Source organism: Anopheles cruzii, chromosome 2 (assembly GCF_943734635.1).
Source record: "Anopheles cruzii chromosome 2, idAnoCruzAS_RS32_06, whole genome shotgun sequence".
Lineage (NCBI taxonomy): Eukaryota > Metazoa > Arthropoda > Insecta > Diptera > Culicidae > Anopheles > Anopheles cruzii.
In genome coordinates, this window is record NC_069144.1 from 1,086,118 (window position 1) to 1,111,078 (window position 24,961).

General features: G+C 47.4%; 2 protein-coding genes across 2 annotated transcripts in view; one reads left to right on the forward strand and one right to left on the reverse strand.

The window, feature by feature from the left end:
- LOC128269311 (serine/threonine-protein phosphatase 6 regulatory ankyrin repeat subunit B-like) overlaps window positions 1-3,030 on the forward strand; it is a 23,023-nt gene extending 19,993 nt beyond the window's left edge. Inside the window, exon 6 of the mRNA XM_053006746.1 lies at window positions 2,975-3,030. Within this exon, the coding sequence (XP_052862706.1) occupies window positions 2,975-3,030 (56 nt within the window). The remainder of the gene's footprint in view (window positions 1-2,974) is intronic.
- A 506-nt stretch (window positions 3,031-3,536) lies between these two features.
- The window catches only part of LOC128269312 (frizzled-like), a 70,176-nt gene continuing 48,751 nt past the window's right edge, over window positions 3,537-24,961 (reverse strand). Inside the window, exon 5 of the mRNA XM_053006747.1 lies at window positions 3,537-4,060. Coding sequence (XP_052862707.1) covers window positions 3,537-4,060 — 524 coding nt within the window. The remainder of the gene's footprint in view (window positions 4,061-24,961) is intronic.

Sequence of the window (24,961 nt, forward strand, 5' to 3'; positions counted from 1 at the left end):
CGGAGCTCCAGTTTTATGTTTTCTTTTGCCGTCGGAGCTGGAGGCAACATAAACCCGAATGGCGCCAGGGGAAGCCGTGTTCGGCAAGTAGTTTGTGAGCGATTGTCGATGAGCCCCGGATGGAACCGGTTCACAATAAGAAAACCAAAAGTGTCCGCTGATTGATGGTCGAGAGCGTGAGGAGCAAAAAAAAAAGGAAACGAAAAGCTCGCCAATAATAGTTCGCCATCCTTCACGACACTTCATTCATCACTACGCGCGCCATCCTGCGCCGCGGACGGAGATCTTGGCGGAGTTGGCGATAAAATTGTATTTATTGATCCCGCGGGAGAGAAATCGCCCATTATCGCCGGTCGCCCCCCTCCGACTCCCGCCGCGCTGGCGCGGCCACTCAAAAGCCACAGAAGGACACTTTTTATATCTGTCAATTATCCTTTCTGTTTTTCTTCTTCTCTCCCCGGGCGCGCCTTCCGGTGGGAGTGGGACCGAAAAGAAAACATTTAAACAGTGATTGGCCACCGGAAGCGTGGCCGGCTCCATTAATTTGGTTTTTATTTTGCAAAACTAACTACCTTTCGGTCGTTCGCAAAGTGACTGACGTGTTTGAGTTACAAATTAGAATGCACTTCTAAGAAGAACCGACCGACTTTTGCTGTCACCGGATGTTGCATGAATCTTTAATGTGCTGTTCTCGGGGCAAATATTGCCACCGAGTCGAGTTTTCCAAAGCGAACACCCAACGGGAGGACGTTTGTTTACCTTTCGGGGAAAAGGACACAAACTTTCCAAAATCACATCACCAAGGCGCTGGCAGCGCGACGGAACTTTGTTTGTCGCCGTTTGGCGACAAACGCTCCAATCGAGCGCTCTCCGAGGAGCACTTCACGGTTGATTGAGTTCGTCAGGAGCCCAGAAGGACCCCCGGTTGAAGTCAACTTTTCCCTTGATTTCCACCCAAAAACTGGGTTTCCACGAGTGGACTGGGACATTTCAATACACGGACTGCGAGACGAAGGATCGAATCGATATCGAAAACATTTTCAACGAACCTCCGCCGGGTCGGTTAAACTCCTTTAGGTGGCGGAATAATAAATAGAGATTCGCCACGCTTTTCGGTCGGAGCAATATTTTGCCATTTTAGAAAACCCCCTCACGGTTTGGTGGCTGGGAAAATAATATTTTCTTTGATTCGCCCGCCCGTCAAACAACAAACAAATGCATGTAACTGCCAGCGGCAAACGCGAGCGTTGTAAAACCCCGAAACCGGCAAACAGCCAGCCGAAAACAACAAAATAAACACGCGGAACCATAAACAGAATTGGATAAAGTTTTGAATTCCAACAACACACCGTTTTTATGTGCCATCGGAAACTTTAATCTATCGCGGTGTTGTGTACGGTCCAATTTGACTTGTTTTTCTTTTTATGGCCACCATTGTTTGCGAATGGTTTGCGTGGTGTTTTTGTCGCGAAATTGGATCGCGCAAAACAATGGAAAACATAAAACCCAACGCAATGGCGGCTAGCGCGGCGTGACTGATGGACAAAACATCGATTCGTTTTGGCTCGACAGTGTTTACGATTGAGTGGCGCTTTCTAGTGATCGTTGGCATGTATTTGACAAGCTTTCCGAATCGTCGATCCGTGTTTCGGCCGCATTTTCGCATCAGGACCAATCGAGGAAGCCCCTGAAGGATTTAAGCTCCTGTTGATACATTTTAGGTTACCATTTTTATGCACCAAATTGTGATATTATCAACAATTTTAAAGTAACGATAATTATGATAAAAAATCTAGTTTAAAACATGCTCCGCAACCGGCAAAGACTGTTTTCATGATCTCGATTTATTGAAACAACAGTTAGTAGGTAAAAGGCAATCGCAAGATCTTTCCATTGTGGTCTGCTTTCTGCATTCGTCCGTCTTTTAATTACAGCTTAATATGGCATATTACAAAACATGAAATCAGCTCACTATTGAATCATAGAATCTCGAGCCCCTAGCCTGTGGTTGAGAACTAAGTTAATTACAGAACTTCACCTTAGTTATTTACATGCCTGACTCATAGGGAAGGCTTAAGATCGAAATAAACTGCCATCTTCTTCACCACTTCGTTAAAGACTTTGTCGTAAGACAGTGGCCTTAATTAATCTTCTCGCTTCGCACAAGCCGAACGTGGCCATCGCTTGTGCGAGGCCACACGACACTACACAGTAAGGATCGACAATATGAATGATGATGCCAGCGACTTGCCAACGGAAGCTTCTCGCCTTCCGCGGGTTGATCGTTAATTGAAGAATTATTGTCTATTCATCTGACTTTCGGCGACCTCGCCGACACATTTTTCCGGCATTGCCTCCGCCGCGCGTCCTGTTGCTTCTTTGCTGATGTGCTGTGCTTATGTTGATGATTAATTGTGTTCACCCAACCACAGTCGGGTGCGCGTAGTCGGATTTTATAATTCGCCTAATACGAAAACAGAGGCTTAAACCGAGCGAGAAGCTGAACCCGGGAACCCGTGAAAAGCGACGCCGTGGCGCTGCTTAACGAAGCGACGAGCGACACATAAGCCTTTCCTGCCGGGTTGTATCCTGTTGCTCGTGCAATGCGAAAGGATAATTCCTTCTCCGCTCGGGGTGGGCCGGAATTTCCGGGTACTAGACGCCGCGTCGCATCCTTCCACACGAGCGGGGTGGGGCAAAGGTCCTTCTGCGCCAGAAGCGATTGGAATCTGAGCATCGGAGCAACAAGGTTGGAGGAATTCTGGGCCGTTGTTAAGTGGCGGTTTCGATAATGGCTTACACTTTCATTAATATTCATGTACGAGAGGACGATTGGGTTTTCGGGTTCCACCACCGTGGGCAGCGCTAAGACTGTGGAGTATTCAAGACGCACGCTGAAAGTGTGTGTGTGTGTGTGATGATGGTAGAGAAGCGCGTGATTCTAATATCTGTCGGCTGAATGGTTCCTAATTAGTGGCAGGGCAGGGCATGTCCTTGCGCCAGGATGTCCTAACGGCGGAGGTAGAGTAACAGGTTGAAAGGCCTACGCAGAGGTAGTGGTGCATTACAATTTTGACCGCGAAAGTAATGACCGCACTAAACAAAGTTTAAGGAAAAGCTAAGAAGCTAATTTGGATATTTACAGTTAAGGTCCTTACAAGGTTCCTGCGCTTCTTCAATTGTATAACAATTAATTACAATTATCCTCGCTATCGTCATTTTCTGATCAACTTTTGCAGCGACTCGGTATTGATTTTTCTTGACGTCGAAATACGGACTCATTGCTCCTTTAAATGCATCACAGGCTTTGTGTAACTTTAATATTCTCCTATTAGCTACCTGTTTGAAGCCCAATGAAGTACACAAAGTATCAGAAGGGGAACCTTCCAAAATGGCCGTTCGTTACCGTTACACACTATTTGGTCATTCGCTAAATTGAACTCGAACGTGACACTTCCTTAGAACCTAATCACGCGTGCGGTTACGCGCACCGACGGGTGGTGGTGCGCAACAATCCGCACGCGGGTCGCCCGCTACTAGACGTACGCCCCCGGTCGACTCCGGTCACCGTCCTTGCCCTGGAGCCGTGCCGCAAACTGTCGCCAACTGTCGAGCGTCTTGCCGGACCACAGCCACACGCTCGACGTCACACCGACCAGCATCGAGCAGACGTACTTGAGCATGAAGATGTGGAAGTTCGGTTTGCTGGACTCCCGCGGCGCTGGGCAAGGGATTGTGAAGGCCCGGCACATCTGCCGGTTCCACTGGATCATCCAGTCATCAAAGTGGTAGTACTCGTAGAACAGACACGCCACGTAGCCGAGCGACGGCAGGATGAAGAGGCCGCTGAAGAACCCGATCCGCAGCATCAGCCGCTCCAGTTTGTCCGTGCGCGTCCCGTCGTGCTTCATCACGGTGCGGATGCGGAACAGTGACACGAACCCGGCCAGCAGGAAGATCCCACCGACCGACGGGTAGATGACGAGCGGAATCAGCAGGAACATCGCGAGCGAGTGTTTGTCCAGCTGGCCAACGAAACAGACCCCGGACAGGACGTCACCTAGACAGAAACGGCGGGAGAATGGCGACAGTTAATACATTTTGCATAAATCACAAAAACGAACCCCACGCGCGGGCAAGAAGCGGCTAATCAAAATTATCTATTCATAGTCCGGTCCGGCAGAGGTCGACTCAGAGGATGAGGACCCGGTTGGGTCACAGAAAGCCCAAGAAGCCCAAGGTCTGACTGTGGAGGAAGTTGTAAGAAGTATAATTAAATTAGAGAACGGCCCCAGCCCCGTTATGTTTCTGGGCTGGGCGAACCCAAACACCTGGCCGTCCGCACCGCAGGAACCCCCGGCCAGTTCAGCCCCTATGCAACCGCCGGGGTATGGGTGTGCATCGGAGCATTAATCACGGCGCTTGGCGCTGTTTTTGTTCCGCGAGTATCATTCCACGCGGCCGCCTTTTATGCCCGAGTCCTCCCAGAAGAAGTTCTAGACCGCGCTGCCGGCGGCCGACCGCCATCTTGGTCGCTGGGAGGGAAGTTAATGCCTGGTGGGGATCATAAAAAGAAACGATTATCGAGCGAGTGTGCGACAGAGAGAGAGCGAGAGACGAAGAGTCCATTCCCGCATCCCGGGGGATCAATATCCCCTTCAAAGTCCACGGGGGAGCTTTTCATTCCGGCCCGGCCCAGGGATGCGGGTTGCGTGAGCGTCGCGTAGACATAACCCCCCGTCTATCTGGCCGGGCCGATCTGAAACAGTTTGGCACATTCCGCGTGCGCGCGGTGCAAAAACTTCGCACAACTCCACACAAGAAATTAAACATCGACTTAATTTCTTTCTCTCTGTCTCTTTGTAACTTGAGCCACCTCACGGATTGTAACGGTTATGTCGTCGTGGTCGTGGTCCCCGTCTTTTTTCTCCCGTTTGGCTGGATGGCCGAGTATTTGGCCACTTTCAGGCGGTGGTTTACACGTTGGTGGTTCTAGCGCCGTGCTCAGGAGGACGCTATTTTACATACTGTCTCCAGTCTCTCTAGGACACAGGACCAAGTAATTATCGTGAGCAATCGGATTTGCATAAATTATCATACGAAGTGCTTGAACAAACACCCTGCTCCCGATACATGATCATCCACGCGACGAGCATAATTGGCCGCGCGTGAGATTTTTCGGCGAAACTCTTGGCCCTTTGTCTTCCGTCGAAGCGTCGAAAGGATTCGGAAAAGTTCGTTGCTGGTGGTGAATTCAATCAACAGCGATGTGGAAAATGTAATTTAAACAGGGAAGTGTCGAGTACAGTAAATTTAAAGCCAAGCCATCATTTCATCGCTGAAATTGTCACCACAAGTGTCACGTTAACAAAGTTTCGATTTAATTAACATTAAATTGGCAATCGGAAACCCAAATAGGACAGCGGATGAAAGGAGTAAGCGGAAATTAAACCAGGAAATATTGTAATGAGCCTCGTTTAACGAAAAAATTGGCAAACAGTATCGTCGAGGTTCAGCAGGCATCGGACACCGGCATACCGATATCAGGTCATCATAAAAGGGGTACAGTGGTGGGCTTCCGATAAGCTTCGAATCGATTAGATTTTAGTGCCCGAATGATGTAATACATTTCCACAGCAGATACGCTATCTTCACCTAGACAGTTCACGAAGTTTGGCGTTGTTTATCATGTTGTTGGTGGTCCGGTCCATTGTAAATCGATTACCGACGGCAACGGTACATGCCTTTATTGTTACACCCATCACCATTGTGATGTGTTCCTCCACCTCACTCGCATGATTGACGCCGGGCCGGGTTTTGCATATTTATCATCAACTAAACCACTCTTCAGCGCTACACATTCGAGAGAGAGTGTGATGGTGTACGAGGATGGTTCAGGCTGCAATTATCTGGCCCACATCCCGGGCCAGGCACTCCTGGCCCACAGACAGCCCGGTAGTGAAATCAATCAACCAATCTGGAAGCTGTCAGAACATTTGCACTCGTTGCTGACGTTAATTGCTTCTAATCTCGACATTGCATCGACATCGACGATGCAGACAGCCAGGATGCGTGCTAGCGAGGCTGCTGGTCAAGGCCAAGAAGGTCTGCCGAAGGTCCCGGACTTACCACGCCGCAGCGGACGCTAAATTGCCGGTAGCACTTCGCCATCACCAGGAAGCACGTCGATTACGGCTACTTTATATCATTTGCACTCACTTCGGATAGCCTCGGGGGCCTCCGCCGATCGATCGGTGCATCTCGCCTACGAAGTCGCCCTGCGATGGTCTGAAAGGCGTCGCGACCAGGAAGACATTCTACAGACATGCGAATAGCGGCGGCCAGAAGAACTAGTTGGATCGAAACCGGTACCTCGAGCTACCTCGTCTGCCTGAAGCTCGGTTCTAATGGTGGATGACGCGAGGTCCTACGCACGCGATTCTTGCCAAACGGAATCTCAACATATAATTAGTCGTTCGTCCGACCCGGACCCGGAGGAATCTGCACAAGTAATACTTGTTGCACTTTCGGAGGCGTACCCGGGTGATCAATACCGTAAAGACGAACGGATCCAATTACTGTGCGTGTGTGGACAGTTATACAGATGGCCCCATCGGTGGTTTGCGGTCTATTATCGCCGGATCCACAACATTACCGTTTGTTGTCAACTTAACGAGAAAGCCCCCCCGGTTCCCGTGGTCCGTGATCCGCGCATTAGGAAAACATACTTTAAGGGTTTGCAAAATGAGACGGAACCACGCTGTGCGCGGCAGGGACGCTGGTCCGCAAACTGTCCCCAAAAGCCAAACCCCGGTCCTCGAGACATTCGGTCGTTGCAAAACCACTTGAATTCAATCAACGCCCACCGTCCCCGGCAGAAATGCTCACCGAGCGCACTTCCGACGGTGATAATGTTGGGTTTGCCGGAGGCACATTTAATGGAAAATGCAAGAAATTTATGTCGCCGCCCCGGAGTACTCTCGCCCATCCGTTTCCGGCTTCGATTGAAAGAAATCGTTCTGTGTCCTCCTTCGGCTGTGCGCCAAACGGAGCGTCACAGGAGGTCCCAGACGGCCTGGGGAGCTGACTGCGAGCGAAGAGAATGGTCCAAGACGACCGCCTCTAGCAGAAGAAAGGATTCACTGGGTGACTGTGGCCATTTGGCTCTCGTTGCCAATCGCTGTCAGGTTCCTTCACGGGTTTTGCTCGGTGCAATGTAAATGAAAAATTGATAGTTTATGAATGGGCTTTAAATAAATCTTTCACCAACGCCCCCCGGGACCGAAAGGTGCTGTATTAACATTAACATTACTTTCACTCACAGACGACCGTAGAATGTGTCGATTGCGGTGCAAGAGCCGCTGTCGTGGTCGAAGTTTAACGTTCAGTCAACAATGAGAAGTTCTATTTAAAATCACTTAAATGGCAGTCGTTTTAGTTAACTTGGGAACCTCTTAGGAACGCTTTCGACACATGTGCCACTAAACGGTCCTCTAAAGGCCATTTAACACATTCCAACTGCAGGAGTAGACCTCTTGCCAGCAGCAAACAAATCATCGTATCACGACCCCATAATTAAACGCCCATTCGATGCATCTTAACGATTGCCTAAGATGGACAATCCGATGGAAAAAATCAACGCGTAATGTGCGGCTCCTTTGCGCCGGCCACCTTCGTGGGCTGAGATCGATACGCCTTCGGAAGCATCGGCTTGTTGGCCCCGCACGGTGCGTTCCATCATTCTCGCGCCGCACCGATAAGACTCCGATAAATGGTTCAATAAAATAAATTATTAAAATCACATCAAAGATAAGTGGAAGTCGAAGTGGAAGATGCCTACGGGTCGGCGTCTTCGTCGTCAGCCGGTGCGTTCCGTTCCGAGAGCGTGTAATAGTTGCCATCATCCTGTCGTTTGGGATGAAGCGTAATGTAACGTCGATGATGAACCACGGTGTAATGTTTGTATCCAATATCCTTAAGTCGCCGTTCCTCAAACGGCGTGCATAATTGATTGATGGAGTTCCAATCAAACATGGCGTCACTTCGGAGTGCTTCCAGGGAATCTGCGGGATTCGTTCCTCTGTGTTACCCAGCTAGTGTCGGCTTGATGGAAGCAAAAGAGTTAATTCCGTACCAGAAGCGATTGAAGGTCTTAATTTAGTTATTCTGGGTAAAGAGGAAAACATCACACAGTAATGGCGATCGATTTAAGAGAACCAATTGAAGAGTAACATGGTGGATCTACTAGCAAACGCAGCTTTTATAAAAAGGGTTTCAATTCAATGATGTGATTTAATTTAAAACCTGATTGCAGCGAAGAGAACAACAAACAAGCAAATTGTGAATTTGTTAAGGTCCTCCCGGCTGTTGGTTGCAAAAAAAAAACGGCGAACATAAGCCGGACAAGATTTATTGCAAAAAAAACCGTGGCTTTTCAATTTCAGCATTACGCTGCTGCACGCAACGATGAGAAAAATGGGGCGGAATGGCTGAAAGTGCTGGCCAGTCCAGTGCCGAGGGCATAAACTTTAATGAAATAAAACAAATGAACATGATTGCCGGATAATCATAGGTGTGTGCGTGTGAGTGTGTTGTGGTTTTAAGCTGCATTAATGAACCGTTTAGCCAGCAGCGAGCGAGGCGTAACAATTGGAAGCTGGCCAGCTTTGGAATGTCCGATGGTGGTGGCGCCGATCGCAGCCGACCCTTGTTGATGGGCGCATAAAATGTCCGCGCATGAGCAAGGGGGATGAAGAAGAATTAACGCAACCAACGACTTCTTGCAACAGTCCCCCCGGCGCAGCACTGTGGCTAATGTCTTCATTTTTAAGTCGCCATTCCGCTCGAGCTTTAATATCCTCGCGACGGAGACGCAACGGTCTCCCGAAACGGGCCGCAAAACATTAAAACATTTATTTTAAACAAACCGCTCACAATGGTCCAACGGGTCCAGAAGGATGTTACGGAGGGTTTAGTTACGCCACATTAAATCGCCAAGGATTGCCAACTTGAGAGGAAGGTTTATGACAAGGAAGATAAAAGAATAGCAACGTTACGGAGTAGGCATTAAAAAGAAGCAAAGCTTATGCTCAGCTCAGCACGCGGGAAGCGAGTTCAATGCTGATGATGCCAATGCTCGACGGTGGTTGATTGCAATTAACTCGGTTACGGGTCTCGGTTGTAATTTAATTGGTTGTTTTACAACGTTCGATACATTATGAAAGATACAGTAACAGGACACTGACAATAGGGTCTTTCCCACGAACCAGAACTGCAACCAGAACTCAATCTTTATGTCAATCATCAGCAGAAGCTTAACAATCTTAGACCTTGACAGAAAGAGCAATAAAATATTGGGGATTTTGCTTCCTAATAAATAACTGTTTAAAGGATTTGAAGTTGGTAGCTACCGATTCTCCCACAAAGCAGCTTATGTCGGGAACTGTCCGTCACGCCGTGGCCCAAGATCAGAACCAGGGGACAGTTCCAAGAATTTATAAGACCCTCTTGTTGGGCCTTGAAAACAAAGATCGACTCTCGGCCTGTTTACGATCATTCTAGCCGGTTTTCATCGAAAGATTAGAATTAGAACTTCTCATGGTTCCCGCCAAGACGTTCCGTGACGTTTGACATGCGACAATTTCTCATCTCAAGACTTCTCTACGCCTAATCCTCCGACCGGCCGACGTCGGATCCAACGGGAGTTTCACCGATAAGGTGACACATTCCTAGGGAATAACGTCAACCCGGGAGTCGGGGAGTTAGTGTTTAGAAACGCAACGGCCTAATCCCCCCACGGGAACCGGTAAACGGCCGAGGCCAGGCCAGAAGGCGATTTGGTTTCGTATAACAGCTCTCGGGGTTGCTGCGGAGACTCGTTTTGGGGACACAGAGCTGCAGCTGGGGCACGATCGCTTTCCAGCTCGCAGACCGCAGACGTTCGTTTATCTTCCCAAAGATCTATTTTCAAGTTCTTTGGACCCACTAGGCCTAGGGACTAGAGAAACCTGTCTGACGTTTTTTGCCTTATTTCTGATGTTTGCAGTAGATTGTTGGCCTCCAGAACGGAACGACGGAACACGAATGCCATTTGCAACATAATGCGTAATCAGTCTCCGATGCCCGGGATCGGACGCAGCACTTCTCACCAGGGGTGTTGTCAAAATAGAACCAAACAGAGCAAAGGCAGTGTGGTAGGAGGAAAACCCTAGGTCGTCCGCCTAATGCGGAATACATTTTGCACTCTCCAAAAGCCCGATCTAACTGAGAAACCATTAACGATCACACAAAACCCGACCCGTGGACCTGATTTCTCGATGAATCAAGCCCCCCGTTTGGCATCCTTTGGGTCCGACCGTTTGGCCTTTTAGCATATTTAATAAATGTTCATAAATTTCCAACTCCGCGGCCCCAGAGTGGACCAAAACGGCGCCCCCTTTGGCACACCGTCGTTCGTTATTTGCCAATTTGTGGTCCGGATGCCGTTCGGTTTCGGATGGTTTGGCTCGGATGACTCCGCCGCAGGACCTTATTGGCTCCAGCGGGACCAGCGGAGCAGCGTGCGCCGGGTCGAAATTAAAGACAAATTAATGGCAATGTCGGTGTGTCACTCGGGGAGGCTAAATTTATGGCCGAACCACCAAAACGGTCGTTTACTCGGCGGGAGAGAGAGAGAGAGAGAGAGTGAGAAAGAAAGAAATGGCGAGAGAGTGAGAATCTTTATCGCAGCTCATCATCCGGAGATCATGAGATTGCAAATCAAATCGCCAAATGAGAAAGTCGCTCGTTGTCATCAACGCACGCGCGGACAGCTCCCGTAAACATGCTCTATGGTTTGAATTCAGGAGAGGCTAACTTCTGAAACACGGTTTATAGAAGCTTCTATAAAACTTTGTTTAGTTTTTGATTATGTCTAACTCACTTTAACACTTATCTTTGCTGTTTAGTTACCCTTCGATTAAATAAAACTTATCCAAAACTAGGGCCTTATTCTTTAATAAATCGTTACTTATTCTGAGATGTTCAAACAATAACACTTGTAAAATACATTCAAATAACAGTTGTCAACGAATGCATAAAGTGCTCGCTAATTTTCAAACGATGTAGTGGCACGATGTTGATGGCTGGTCGGTGGCTAATTTCTTGACGTTGCTGTTCGTGCTCCCCGCCAGCGATATGTGCCGGATAAGCACATGGCCAACGCAGGACACATTACGACCTTCCAAGACGGTCGGCTTTAGTCCCCAAGATGGTCGTGCAAATACAGAAGCCATTGCGCGGGATAAGACAAACAGATGTTCGCCCACGATAACCGCCACACACACGCACGGGCGAGATTGCCTAAAGTTCGGCAGCATAAAGCATTACGCCTCCCCCTTACACGGTTAAGGATAAACGGTGGCGACGTAACGAGCGTCGAGTGTTCACTTCCATTTCGCAACATCGGCCATCCGGTAGCATAATGGTTTATGTTGCGCGGTGAATTTGCGTCGCCATTAAGGATGATTTAGTAATGCCGATAAAAACACATTAAAAGCTACTGATCTTTTCGGGGTGGTGTTTTAATTTGGTCTGTCGCTTCGGCAACAATTTATGGAGGCCCCCGAATGCGGCGGCGGTGGGGCCTCAGTCCCGGCCGTTGGTTTATTAAATTTGTCTTATCGCCGGTTTACTACAACGCCGGCTACGGTTTATTATGCTCGCTCGCTGGCATCATGATCCTTCCTTTTAATTCGCGCTCGCATGGCCGCATGGTGGTAACAGCAAAAAAAAAGAGCTTAATAAAGATGCTTCCGAGTTAATGAAGTAAAGCTTTAAATTCTCGCTCGGAACAGTCGCGCAGCTTCCGAGGCATCGGAAAAGTAATCAGATCCTTCATCTTCTTTCCACTCCATCTTCATCGTCCTTTCCGGCAGCATAACTGTCCACTGTCATTAATTATTTATCACTCCAGCCAGCCCGCTTATCCTGGGCGCACATCACGGGAATATCAATTTCGTGCCGTTTCATTTCGTCTCGTACAGTGATTTAATTGAGTTGTCTCCGAGAGATCCTGCCACCAGCGGGTGGGGATGCATTCCAACGTGGGGGTTGCGGTCGCAACTTCCATAAAAAGTACGCCCCCCCGCAAGCAAAGAATGGTAATCTGTGAGTTTTCGAATAAATTCTTTTACGACCCGTCGTGCCCGATCGTCACCACATTTTATAGCATTTCTCGCCTGCTGTACTTATGCGTCGCCCGAGAAAAGTCATCAAAAATTGGACAAGAAATATACTCCCCAGCAAATAACGATGCTACGGAACGACAGCAGTTGCAGCAGTCGAAGAAATTAATCGCTCCCCTGCCGATGGCATTAAAAGGGTGAAGGTGTCACGATCGTGCGTGGTTTATTCGGGCTGACTGACCACAAATGGGGAACGTGCCTTCTGGCCTTCGGTTTATGAGCTGCGCGTTTTATTAGCCATCCTGCGGCTGGGGAGCACTCGGCATGAGGCCCCAATCGCGACATCGATCGAGACATTTATCCAATTTAATGACCGTGGTTTTCGATGCTGCTCTACTCAGGAGATCCTCTGTCGTCGATCCGTTCTCCGTTTCCTACTCTAATCCCAACCGGCCGACCCGGCAACATAACGGTTTATTGTGACCGCCAAGCAGTAATTTTGGGAGGAGCCTAGAAGGGCTGATGATTTATTCGTGTCGGGTCGAGTCGTCGGAGCTTTTCTGTGACTCAACACTCGCCGCCCTAGTTGGGGTCTAATGTTTAGCAGCGGGCAATCTGTAGGCGGGCCTGGGTGGGTTTGGGACACTAGCATGGGACCATCACATAAATCATAGACCGATTTATAAGCTTCGCAGAAAATGTCTATAATCTCCACGGATGGCGAAGAAAGGAAGTGGGATGGTCACGCTTAAAGAGTGGGTTGAGCTAAATGTCCATTAAAAAAGTGGCGAACATTGAACCAACACCGTGAGAGGTCAGTTATCATTTTCCTTTGATATGTATGCTTTACAATGTTCGTAAGGGTTGCGTAAAATAATAATTTTTAGTGTAGAGAAACGTGTCTGTAAAGGTGGTCCATAATGTTCCAGTTGGATGATAAAATTTAACCCCTCGTGCGGCGGAACTTTTGCCCCTCTAGCGTTGGCCGGAAGATTCCTGCCGTCGCTACGCTTTGTGAAGATTAATCTAATCATTCCGTTCGGGCGATCACTTTATTTAACCTCTTCTGATCGTGTGCGAGAGGCCGGCGACGACAGTAACGGATTTCCTGGGACGCAAATTTCCCCGACTCACGATGGAGATGGATATTTATGGCAGATTTCGTGGGCGTTTCCTTACTCGTCCGTCCGTCAGTGATGGAGTTCGGGATCGTGGGATCGGCCATAATTAAATTAACTTCCGCCTGATATGGGGCACGTCGCATCGCCGATCGGTGGAGAGAGATTTCCTCATCGATCCAATAAAGTCTATGGGCCGCGGTCGCTCCACTGCGACAGGAAAGCTTTTATCGAGCTTCCTGGCAATGCGGAGCGAGTCGAGGATTTTAAAGCGGTCTCGAGAGGCAAGGCTCTGAACCAGAACGCCTCCTCTAAAAGCCCACCCTCAGTGCGGGGCCGTTCTGGGTGGCGTCGAGATCTTCACGCGATAATGGTGCTTTTGGCGTCAGCGCGTCGGCTCAGATCAACTCAGTGCGGGCTACGGGTCGTCGTTGAGGCATAATTATCGGGCTACGAAACCCTTGAAAGCGTTTCACGTAACACCGGAGGCGCGATGCGTAATTGCAGCACGCTAGAAGCAACGTAACTAAATGGTGACATCCCAACACTTATCCATGGAGAAGGATTCGAAGTGCTGCGAGGGCACACAACACTTGGCGCACCACGAACATCCAATCTTCTATTCTAAATCTTTTGCGAGACCACCTTGAAAAGGTTGTTTCAAGTATCCCAATTTATAACTTTAAGTTATGTTTGTATAGTTTTTAATAAAATTATCTCGTTTTTTTAACACCAGCAACCATCAGTTATGAAGTTGGTTTGATCATTAACCATTAATTTAAAAACGCTGTAATTCCCAAAAATTATTAAAAACAAAACGAATCATCTTCAAATTTCAATTAAATGTATCCGGCGATGTAATCGTTTTATGGTCTTGTGTAAAATTACATGATTCGATCAGCCCAAGTTGAAATGAGAAATCCACTTCGACACGGTGGCGTTCGCTGAAGAAGACAGGAAAAATTACGTGTTGAAACCCTCTGACAAATTCCCAAGAAAGACATCGAAATTAGGCAGACTACCCCGCGGAATTGGCGCCGCGGCTGCTCCGGCGCTCTTCGTACAGAGATTAGATCAGACATCATCATCATCATCATCATCGGTGGCGGCAGCATCGCGTAACGCAGCGTACCAACAACAACTGTGCACAGGGACGCAACATTTGGAATAACGTTCCGAGGTATTCGTGATGCAGAAAATTTCAGACCTCTCTTTGCCGCTAATTATGGCAAATTGACTGATAGATAGCTTCTGCTGCTGCTGCTGGGCTGCTGGGCTGCTTCGTGCGGCAAATAGGATAATGATGATGACATTTAACTGGAGTGTTTGCCGATGATGAAAATGACACTAATTTCGTTAAATTCACACCACGCCACGCCACGCCAGTCGGATCCGTAAGAAGATCTGTGTCATTTGTTTTGTGTTCCTTTTTGTGCGTTCCACGGTGGAAAACGGTACCTGCCGTCGAGGGTGAAACATGGGAAGGGTGGTCAGGACGGGCACTGCAACATTAGAGCATTAGAGCTGACACCTAAACGATTTTCAATGTCACTAACGAGGTGAAGAATAGGCAAGCAAGTGGTGTCATGTTTCGATAAAGTATCGCCAATAGACGACTGCACCGGTTCCGTGCCGGCGTTAGGATGCACCAAGAACTGCATCTACGGCGGTACGACTGCTGCTGCTTTCCTCTCCGGATCTCGAAACGTTCAATTCACATTTTCATATCTAACTTTTCTGTCGGCCGACACCGACTCTTCTCGGCTTCACAGACAAAGTTCTATCGCAACTGCGAAGATGATATATGGATTCCACACTCATGAGCTTTACCGGTTCTGGGCAAAGTAGCACGAAGGAGTTCCTCGAAAGAAATATTGTGCCAATGTTTTGTGGTTCAGCACTTGGAAATGGATGAATAATTGATAAGCATATAAAATAAGTTATTGCCTCGACGGAGCTTTGAATAACCAACGAGACCACATTCTACACGGGTGGATGCTCGCAGAATTTATGTAGTGAACTTGAATACAACAGTTGACACCAAAAAAATTCAGTATCACGTCAAGACACAGGACCAGTTTGAGCTAAAGTATGGTGGTACTTCGCTTACAAATCCACACTTATGTAAATAATTTTACGAGCAATCGCCCGTCTATGAAGACCGCTAGGTCCAACGTTACCAATAGAATAACACATAACCAACCCACGTTCTGATGCACGAAGGTGTCTTTTTTCTAATTTCGCTCGTGCCTGAAAACGTGTCGCAAAGGTTAACATTAATTACACCAAAAACCGCCAAGCATCAAATTACACCAACATTTCCAGGAATTGGGGCTTCACCGGATTTGGATTTCATTTCCATGGTGATGAAAGGAAAACCCAATCCCTGGTCCCGGTTACGTGCATGCCGTGCGGGACCGCTTACACAGGACTTACGGTTGAACACCTTTGCACTTTCGTTCAGACACATGGTGTTGGCGACCGGAACTCACCGAGAGTTTCATTTTATGCTCCCGAAAATTATCCCAATTTTGTCGGCCAAACTCTGGGACGGAATATCGTTTTTGAAAGGTGATATTTTTTGAGGGGCTTAGAACGGATACATGCATTTTGAATCAGGCAAGTTGGAACATTAAAGGAAAAGGCAAAAAGTGTTTGACTTATACTGTGTTTAAATGTTTAAAGTTTGTAGCGTGAAATGACGTGAAAGAATAGCGTCAAAACCGATTCACAGTTCGACAATTGAAGCTCCAAGCCACAATGTTTGACATACAAAGGTGCAATTTGCGGCTTCAAAATTGGATAAGTGGTTTCTAAATCACTTTTCCCGCCTCCGATGGCCAGTGCCAGATGCAAACGGCAGACGAATATGCAGAGCTGAGTTAAATCGATACCAATCGATAACCCTCACAGATTGGTACGAGCCTTCCACCAACCTCGGAGCATGGAGTGTAACCGATAGCATTTAAAGTATAAATCGAGATCGTGATACCGTTGGGCCGCATGGGCGAAGGTGGGCCACGGCGATCGCCGTGGCGTACCCTTTGAAGCCCGTGGATTATTGATGAGCTGCTGGGCTCACTCGACCGTAGTGGGCCGTAGTCATAATTTTAGTTTCCTTTCCGTCGCCGCCGACGACGACGCTGACGATCTTCTCTCAATTGTGCGGCACTCCGCCGCTATGCGCTGCGCTGAAAGAAAACTTAATTTCCAATGGCATTCGGAGAATGTTCCGCCGTTGGCCGTTGTTCCGAAAGGTACCGAAAGCTTTCCTTTTTTCCCCGTCGCGATTGAATGGGGCAATTTAGAAAAGTCGTTTTCGGCGAAGCGACCATCGCGCTAGAACCCTTCATTCGGGCCGGGCCGGAGCCAACGTGAATATGGCAACCCGGACCATGTTGACAGTGGATCGAGCGCGGTTCGAAGACAATACTAATGATCGTGTCAATATTTTTGAATTTCCGCCCGGGCGAGGAGGTTTTTCGAGCTTCGATCTCGAACGGCCCCCTGAGCTGTCACCGATCGTGCTGGGATGTTAACGTATGGTCGCCCACGGCCACCGCGGCCGGTCCTTGGTCCGCCGGTTTATGTGGTGGTGAGAATTTATGGTAAAATTATACCGAAAGCTGGCCGCTAATCAGGGCGGAGCTGTCCAAACACGGAGATTGTTCTGTTGACTCGAATGCAGCATAAAGGGGACACACTTAAGGCGATACTGACAGCGGGCGATAATTTAAGATGCGTTAGTCACAGCACACCGGCTCTGCTGTTGAGGAAAATAATCGGGTTTGTGGCGACGTGGTCCAACCGTTGGCCGGGTATCGTCGTCTGGCGTTCACCTTATTTATGGAATGGTCTAACGGAGAAAACCGGCAACAGGCGTTCGGGGGTTAGGATTTTAAAATGTTCCTCTTTTGAAACCTGCCAACTTTTCATAAAAAAATGTTTGTGTGCGTTAAAGTCATCAATTGAAGGACGGTCATTGATATTCCGGAGGCAAAAATATGAATACAACCCAAATATGGTGGGTACTCCGGTAGTGAAAAGGGTTTAAAAATGTATGCAAATGAACGGACCACCGTTCATTAACCTGATTTGCATATTTTTTGCCGCACAACGAAAGTCAAAAGGTACGCTTTCCCCACCAGGATCACCGTCACGAGGCGGTTGGAAAAAGGTTAATCGTGGGCCACCCCGGGGGAAAACCCGAAAATAGATAATTACTTCGGGAAGAGTCCTCAGGAAAATTATGCTTTTTACCCCGATGGAAACTAATCCTTGAAAGCTGCAAAAACACTGGTCACTAGGGACACCGGGTTGAAGGAAAGCTTTCAGGTTTTGGGGAAACTTTTTGCAAAACTTCAAGTTAATGGAGAATATTGAACGAGTCATCTCAGTTTATGAATCTGATCCGCAAATAGATCTGAGTTGCAGAAAACCGGGAATGCAGGTCGATAATATCTTATTCGGACATTCATGATGGCTGTTAGGGATTGTTTCCGTAGAATTATCGACATTAAATCTGATCAACTACAGATATCCGACGAACCACAGCGCTCGGCAAGGGTGTAGTGCTTATTTTCACATACCCGACGCAGCACGAGTCTCAAGGCACGAGCACGAAGAGTGTACGATATATTCATATTAAAAATGACACATTAAATTTATAGCAACGAATTACGAAGGGGTCTTCTCCGAGAGAGAGAATGGGAGAGAGTTCCAGGACATAATGTTGCCTGGCGGCCCGCAGTTAAGGTCATGATCGGAATTGTGCAGAACAGGCAGAAACAATGTGTGAACAAACCACGGCACTCGGAACGGACACTCGCGCCGGGTCGGTACGGTTTTCATCTCCAGTCCGAGTAACGAGACGCATTTTTCAAGGCACGAAACCACCATATAGCAAAGATAGCCGGCCATCGGCGGGTCCGTCGGCGGCGCCCCAAAATAATTGCCACAAAACTATGCTCAAACCCCGAACCCCGGGCTCGTTTGTGGAAACGTGTAATTTCACGTGCAAAAAGAAATCACTACCGATCGCGGATCGACCCTCACACCAACCGAGGGAAGGTGTTTCAACTTCACAGGGAAAACCACTCGCCGCCAGCGATTAAGATTAAACACGTACACGGCGCGTTATGTGGTGGAGCTCTCAAACGGCAAAAAGCTGTAATCTCATTTGGAGCCCCGTGCCCAGGATTACTGGTCCAGGATCTCACCGGGAAACAGCAGGGAAAATTTCAATTCGATCACTGAGCGATTTCATTTTATCAATCCCAAGGATCAGCCGGAGGCGTTCTCGATGGCCGCAAAGTGGGTTTTCGGATCGTGGCGATTAAAATCTGGCTGTGCAATCGTAATCGCGACCGCCACAATGGTGTTCCGGTGTTGCCGGTGTTGGCTGCCCGGCACGATTTGTAACAGCTTACGGGATTACCAGTTTCCGGCGGTGAAGTTTAACTTACAGCGCTGTTCTTCGGTTCTACGAATTTCTTAAATTTTGGGCCGCCTGCTGGCCGGAAATTGATAGGATATTTTCATCGTAACAGATGATTTTAACGAAGCTTCTCGGCAGGTCTTTTGCTGTTTCAGAAACGACGGTACCTCATTTGAATATTACGCATCAGAATAATGTTCCCTTTCTCACCTGAAACGAAACAGGAGACGGAAAGTATTTCTCATTAACGGACTCATTCTAATTTATACAGAGAAATGTTAACACGCGAATAAAAAACAAGCAAGAATGGGACATTTTCTAAAACACAACAAATTTCTCAGAGCACGTTGAATCTCCGTCACAGAAGAAAAAACTATTTCCACAAACGACATCAGAAGTTAAATCTTTTCCCTAGTCATCGCGTAACATGTCACTGTCTTGTTTGTTTCATTTTCCCGAAGCAAGTTAGTTCTATGTTAAAACCACAAGAACAAGGGCCGCCGTCGCCGTCGCAATCTGTCGCAAAAGTTTTCCTGTTATGCAAAAGAGAACCAGATGCACCATCGTTTGTTCAGTTCTGTTTGGTGGTGCGGTTTGGTGGCCCTGGTCCGGAGCCCAAGCATCATTACTTTGGGGCTGCCTTTGTGGTTTGCGTTTGATTTTCGCCAACATAATGCAAGTGTAACTTTTTCGCATTTGCTTTTCAGAACACCCGTTTGAAAGTCGGGCCACAATGGGCTGTACAACAATCACGGCAACAATAACAGAGACGGTATGTGATGAATTTTCGCGTAAGAAGCGCGCTGATTTTGGACCGCCTTTGTTCTGTAACATTGTGACAGGCGTTTGTGTAAAGGATTGGGAGAAGGTGTTGCGCGAAGAAAACTTCTCAAGATTAATTATTTTTCTCTCGATTCTGATATTTTTCCGACAAGTATTTTCAAAAGCTTGCCACAGTCAGTTAACTTTAGGACTTTGACGTTCCCCCTTGGATGGTTCTACGCGGCATTGTTTTAACGTGCAAAGGATAATGATTTTTGAATACGTTTATGAATGCAACACATTAAAATGCCATTGTTTCTGCAGCTTTCCAACCCGTCGAGTGTTTCAAAATTACAATTAAAGGGTGCCCTTCGCAATGCAGATATCCTTTGTTCTATCGTGATGAATATTCAACAGTGCTCATTATTAATGAAAATATTTCCACCAACCACCGGCGCTAGACGCTTCGAACTGACTTGCAGGAAACCAAACGGCGTCGAATGTAACCTGCAGTGAAGGTGGTTGGCGTAATTTGACGTGTTCCTTCGGTTGAATTATCTTTTCCGTAACCTACAAAGATTGTCACTGTCATCAAATAATCATGTTGCGCCTGGTTTTTGTCGTTCGTGCATAAATCCTATCAACACTCCAGTCATTTATGCTAGTTTATTTGAATTATATTAGTCTCGAAAGCTGACTCGGCAGTTCCCAAAGCACGCTATTTGCCGTATAAACAAAGAAATGCTCAACATAAAATCAACATAAAAATGCTGAATCGCCCTGAACTCGGTGCCAAAAAAATTTAACATCTTTATCCGTTATCATAATCTAATCAAAAGGACCCGAATCGACAGTAGACCGTTCGAAATCGGTTCCAATCTGCACCTTCAGCAGACGTAGACAGTCCAAGACGGTCCTCTGCACTCTGATTGCTGAACGCATATTTTATTAACGCATCACCAAACTTCCAATCAACGGCAATTCAATAAGCGGCCCCAACGAGCCATCCACTTCGAGTCCTTTCCGGGGGATAATAACGGCAAATCGGGACAATGTTGAGGAAGAAAATCTAACAGAAACAAAAGAGCGTGTCTAAATGACTCATCGAATTGCTTGCTCCAGTGCCGGCAACACATGACTGTTGCTTCGATTCTGGTGAAGTCATTATGCTAAGAGTGTGCCAGATTCGCCTCTTCGCAGATGGTGGCTCATCGGAGAGAAATTATGCTGGAGTACATCAGCTTGGCTAATTGTTTTAGCAGAATTGGTCCCTAACGATGGAAATGAGATATAGCAGTCCCTTCTCAGAAGCACTTGATTGTATTTCCACCAGACTGTAGTATTTAAGGTTCGGGATTGTTCCAGGACCAATTGTGCTGAAATTATTGGGACTTTATTTCGTGACATCATAAATTACGAATAATTATAATATTATGAGCAGCGATAAGGAAGTATGCCATTAAAAAATGCTTACGATCTCTATCATTTGTGTGTCGCTGAAGGGTGTTCGCTCTGTCAGCTTCTCAGCGGTTTTTATCGTAAACCTGTCCGAGGTGAGCTAATTTGTGGCTTGGAATGTAAACTAATATGTGGCTACGGCGGAAACATGTTCGTCGCCCGCATAGAGCGAGAGAGCGAAGAAGACATACTTATGATTTGCTAATTGAAACATGTTTTACTTCAGCGCTAAACTTTCAAACGAGTCGGCTCATGGAGCGGCCTATCATAATCTTCGCAGCTTCGAATCTATAAAAAAGGAGACGGTGTCATTAAGCTGGAATCCGATACGAGTTTTAGAGTCCATTTAGAGTCGCACAATTAACTGCTCAAGTTGCGAAGAAAAGTTGTTCGCTGAGTTCCCGCAACTGGTTTAGCTGCACTTTTGCACACGTCAAGTCGTTCCATTTAGCAACACCATTTGGCTATTGATGAGCTAGTTCCAAACAGCACCGGCGGCTGGGAGTGGGTCAACCGATAGTGGTTTCCTTGGCTCGAAAAAAGGCCATCTGAAAGTTCTCGTCCATTATTGGTGCCATTTCCGGCTGGGAATGGCTTCCAGACGTTTACTGGGGCCTCCGTTGACAAAAGTAGGCCGCTTGCAGCATTTCCAGTGCCGGAGCCGAACAGTACGGAAGCCTCACAATGCAGCGCTGCACAATGCAGTTACTGCTCTTATAATGAGCTTTTGTTTGCTGACTTCTGTAGTGCTGTGCAATCAAACAGCATCCAGCAATGCAACCCAAGACGGAGGTTTCTTTAAGACTGGCTCCTTTCACAGGACCTTTCTTGCCACAGCAGACCGACGGACTCTGGCAACGGTTGGCAAACAGTGTCTCTAACTTTATCCTGGGGCTGGGGCGAAAGACATCAGCTTTAAGTAGACCCGTGAAATGAGGCACTCAGTCTTCCGCCACCAACGGTATCGGTCTCTCCGTCCGCTCTGGATAAGATGGCGAATATACATTTCATACCAAGACTTTGGCCCAAAGATGCTTGAATTCTGTTTCCGGTGCACCATCATCATCGTCTACGTCTGCCCTGACGAGGACCGACGACCTGCTGCATCGATAAGCTCCTCCAACTAGAAGACCACAGCACGGGGCACGGGAAATCTCCGAAAGCCCGATGCGCCTAGCTCGGTTCCGTATGGTGCAACTTGATTACGTGCTATAATCCGGCTTTCAGCGAAATGAATGAAAGCGTCTCCTTTGGTTGCAACGGCAGAAGATAACTTCCGGCCATGGTCCGAGAGCCAAGCTGCAGAACCCAGTGCGGTCACAGATCCGATAGCATCGCGAAGAAAGCCAGCGATTAGATGATGAGCCGGAATGGGCTTTACCATGCATTACACGGTTGGAACACGTCTATTGTGGTGTTGTGGTTTGATGGGACGGACCACCAAGGTATGAGTCCTGGCAGATCATGTTTGGGTTGCTATTAGTGTCAAATCAACCCTTTCTCTAAGAACGGTCAACATAAATTATCAAATTACATGTTGCGTTTGCGAACAGTATCTTGAGGACATATTAATGTGAAAAAGAGTTGATTTATAAAGGTTATAAAGGTAATCAATAAAGTTAAAAAAAGTTTACAAAATTAACTAAATAAAATAAAGTAATAAACAAGAACACAAAAGTAGAATCGACGTAGAACCAAGTAGCAGATTGACGAAAACATGGCAAAAGGTACAGAAAACCACTCCAAAATCTTCAAGGAGGAGAGAAACAAGTAATTGTGACTTCTCTGTATTTTTCAAGTACTTAAATATTGTCCACATAATAATCACGTAAAGCGTCAAGCGTCCCTGATCAGCAGGAAAAAGCTAATCATCGGTCGTGTACTGTGGAAAAGCAAAATACATGTCTCGCCGGTGCCAAACAGCAACGACAGATGGATAGGCATTTCCGTTCACAGGATCAACTCAACACGCCGGGAGGCGCATTTACGAAAATTGGATTGTGTTTCACCAAACTGCCTCGGCTGCTTCGGCACCGCTTATCAAAGCGTCGGCCAAGGATCGATAAGATTAATGCTGCAAGCAATGCAACAAAGAGGACGGAGGCGAAGGAAGCAAAAAAACTTTTACTTTATGCTCCCTGCGGACGTCAAAAGTAAAGTCTTAACTGCCCCGCTGGTGTTTGCTGGTACAAGAACCATTAAGGGCCGTTTTGGGCATTACCATTTCAAACCGGGCCGAGCCCAACGAGAAATGTCTAGCCTCGAGGGACGGAAAAAGCCAAAACGCGGCAATCGATCCGTTAATGTCGGCCCATGTTATCCGGCTGCTCCGGAATGGTTTATGTAAGCCTTTCGGGTGTAATTCTGACCAGTAGCGCTGAACGAGCTCGTTGGACGAGGAAGTCAGTCGTACCGCTGAAGTTACTTTTGAAGTGCTTCTCGTTCGAGCTTTCGTCCCCGGAGAGTTTAGGTATCCAGTTAAGCAGGACTTTGTTCTCGGGCCAACCGGCGGCCCTTCGGGGGCAGAACAGAGCTACACCAGATTAATGTGCACTGCCTCGGCGAGGTCCGGCTCAGAGGATTGTGGCTCGTTCCGAACTCGGGAAGGATCATTATCGGAACGATTATCGTTGCTGCTATTACCACTGTCGTCCCGTGGGGCAGTTGTTGTGTTTTTTTTTCGTTACACACTGTCTGGCAAGCCTTCATTGCCGCCGGGTAGCAAAGAGGCTTTTGGGGAAGGTTTTAGCGATGCGTAACGGCGACGACCACAAGTGCGAATCGGGCCATTCTAGGACGTTCGCGAGGGGAATTTAGAGCCGCCTTCGGTAAAATTAGACACCGAATGGACCTCATGACCGTCTCAAGCTCACGCACTTCACAGGAGGGCTCTGCTGTGCTGTGGGAGTTCCAACCCAGCCGGTGGATGTTCGGAAGTTAACACATTTTAAGAGATTATCGTTGACGTGTGCTTGGGATCCTGATTTCATGATCAAACGATGTGTTGCCTGATGATTTGCAATGTTTAGCAGCATCGAAGACATGTTGCGGTGAGGACCTTTTGAACACTTTTGATAACAGTGTTAGTAAAAACTTTTGTTAAAAAGGATAAAATGTAAAAGGATGTGTAAAGGATACTTTCGGTTGGTGAATCTAATATAGATTTAATTCAATATTAACCAAACTGAATCATAAAAAATGTGGGAAAAGTTAGTTCAAAAATTGTGAATCAAAAAGTAGATAAAAGTGTTTAGTAACCCAAGATGTAGGGCAGAAGAATCGATGATATTAAACAGAAATCGAACTCGAACAATAACAATGCGCGAAAGGTCATCGGGCAGATGGTCGAGTCCCCGGCCCAGGACGGCGGGCCCAACCCTCGGAGTCGGCCCATCAATTTGATTTAATCGAAACCTGATACAGATTTCGCAGCGTCTTCGGCGAAAGTATGTTGCGTACACACCCCCCATGGGGTTCGGATGATTTATCGTTCGGAGGACGTTTCAAACCAGATGATGTGGCCGCATGGCCGGTCCCGTAACGAGAACGACGGTGACGGTGGGAAGCAGCCAGCCAGTAATCAATGCCCTGCCAAATGAATTATTAAACGAGTTCGGCTACCTGTTGATTGCGAAGGGATTTAATCGATTTTAATTGCACGCCTGAGATGCATTTGCGAGATGACCGTGCACCAATTTTGGAGTCCGCAGATCGAAATGGCACTTCAAGGGTCAGTTGGGCGGCATGGATTGGAACGGTTGGAAAGCGACCGGACGCCGAATTACTCCTTTAAGGCGAGCCGCATGACCCACTAGAGTTGCCATGTTCGTTGATAAACTGTTTGATAATGTTTCAATGCTCAAACTTTCAATAAATTCACGACTCCGCCATTTGGCCCGGCCAAACCCCGGGCGGATTTTAATCAACGTTTGCTCCCCTTCCGGAATTGCATCCAATTTTTCATGCACATTTCCTTAATTTCATTTCACATCCGTGATTAAAGTTCATTGAAATGTGGCCTT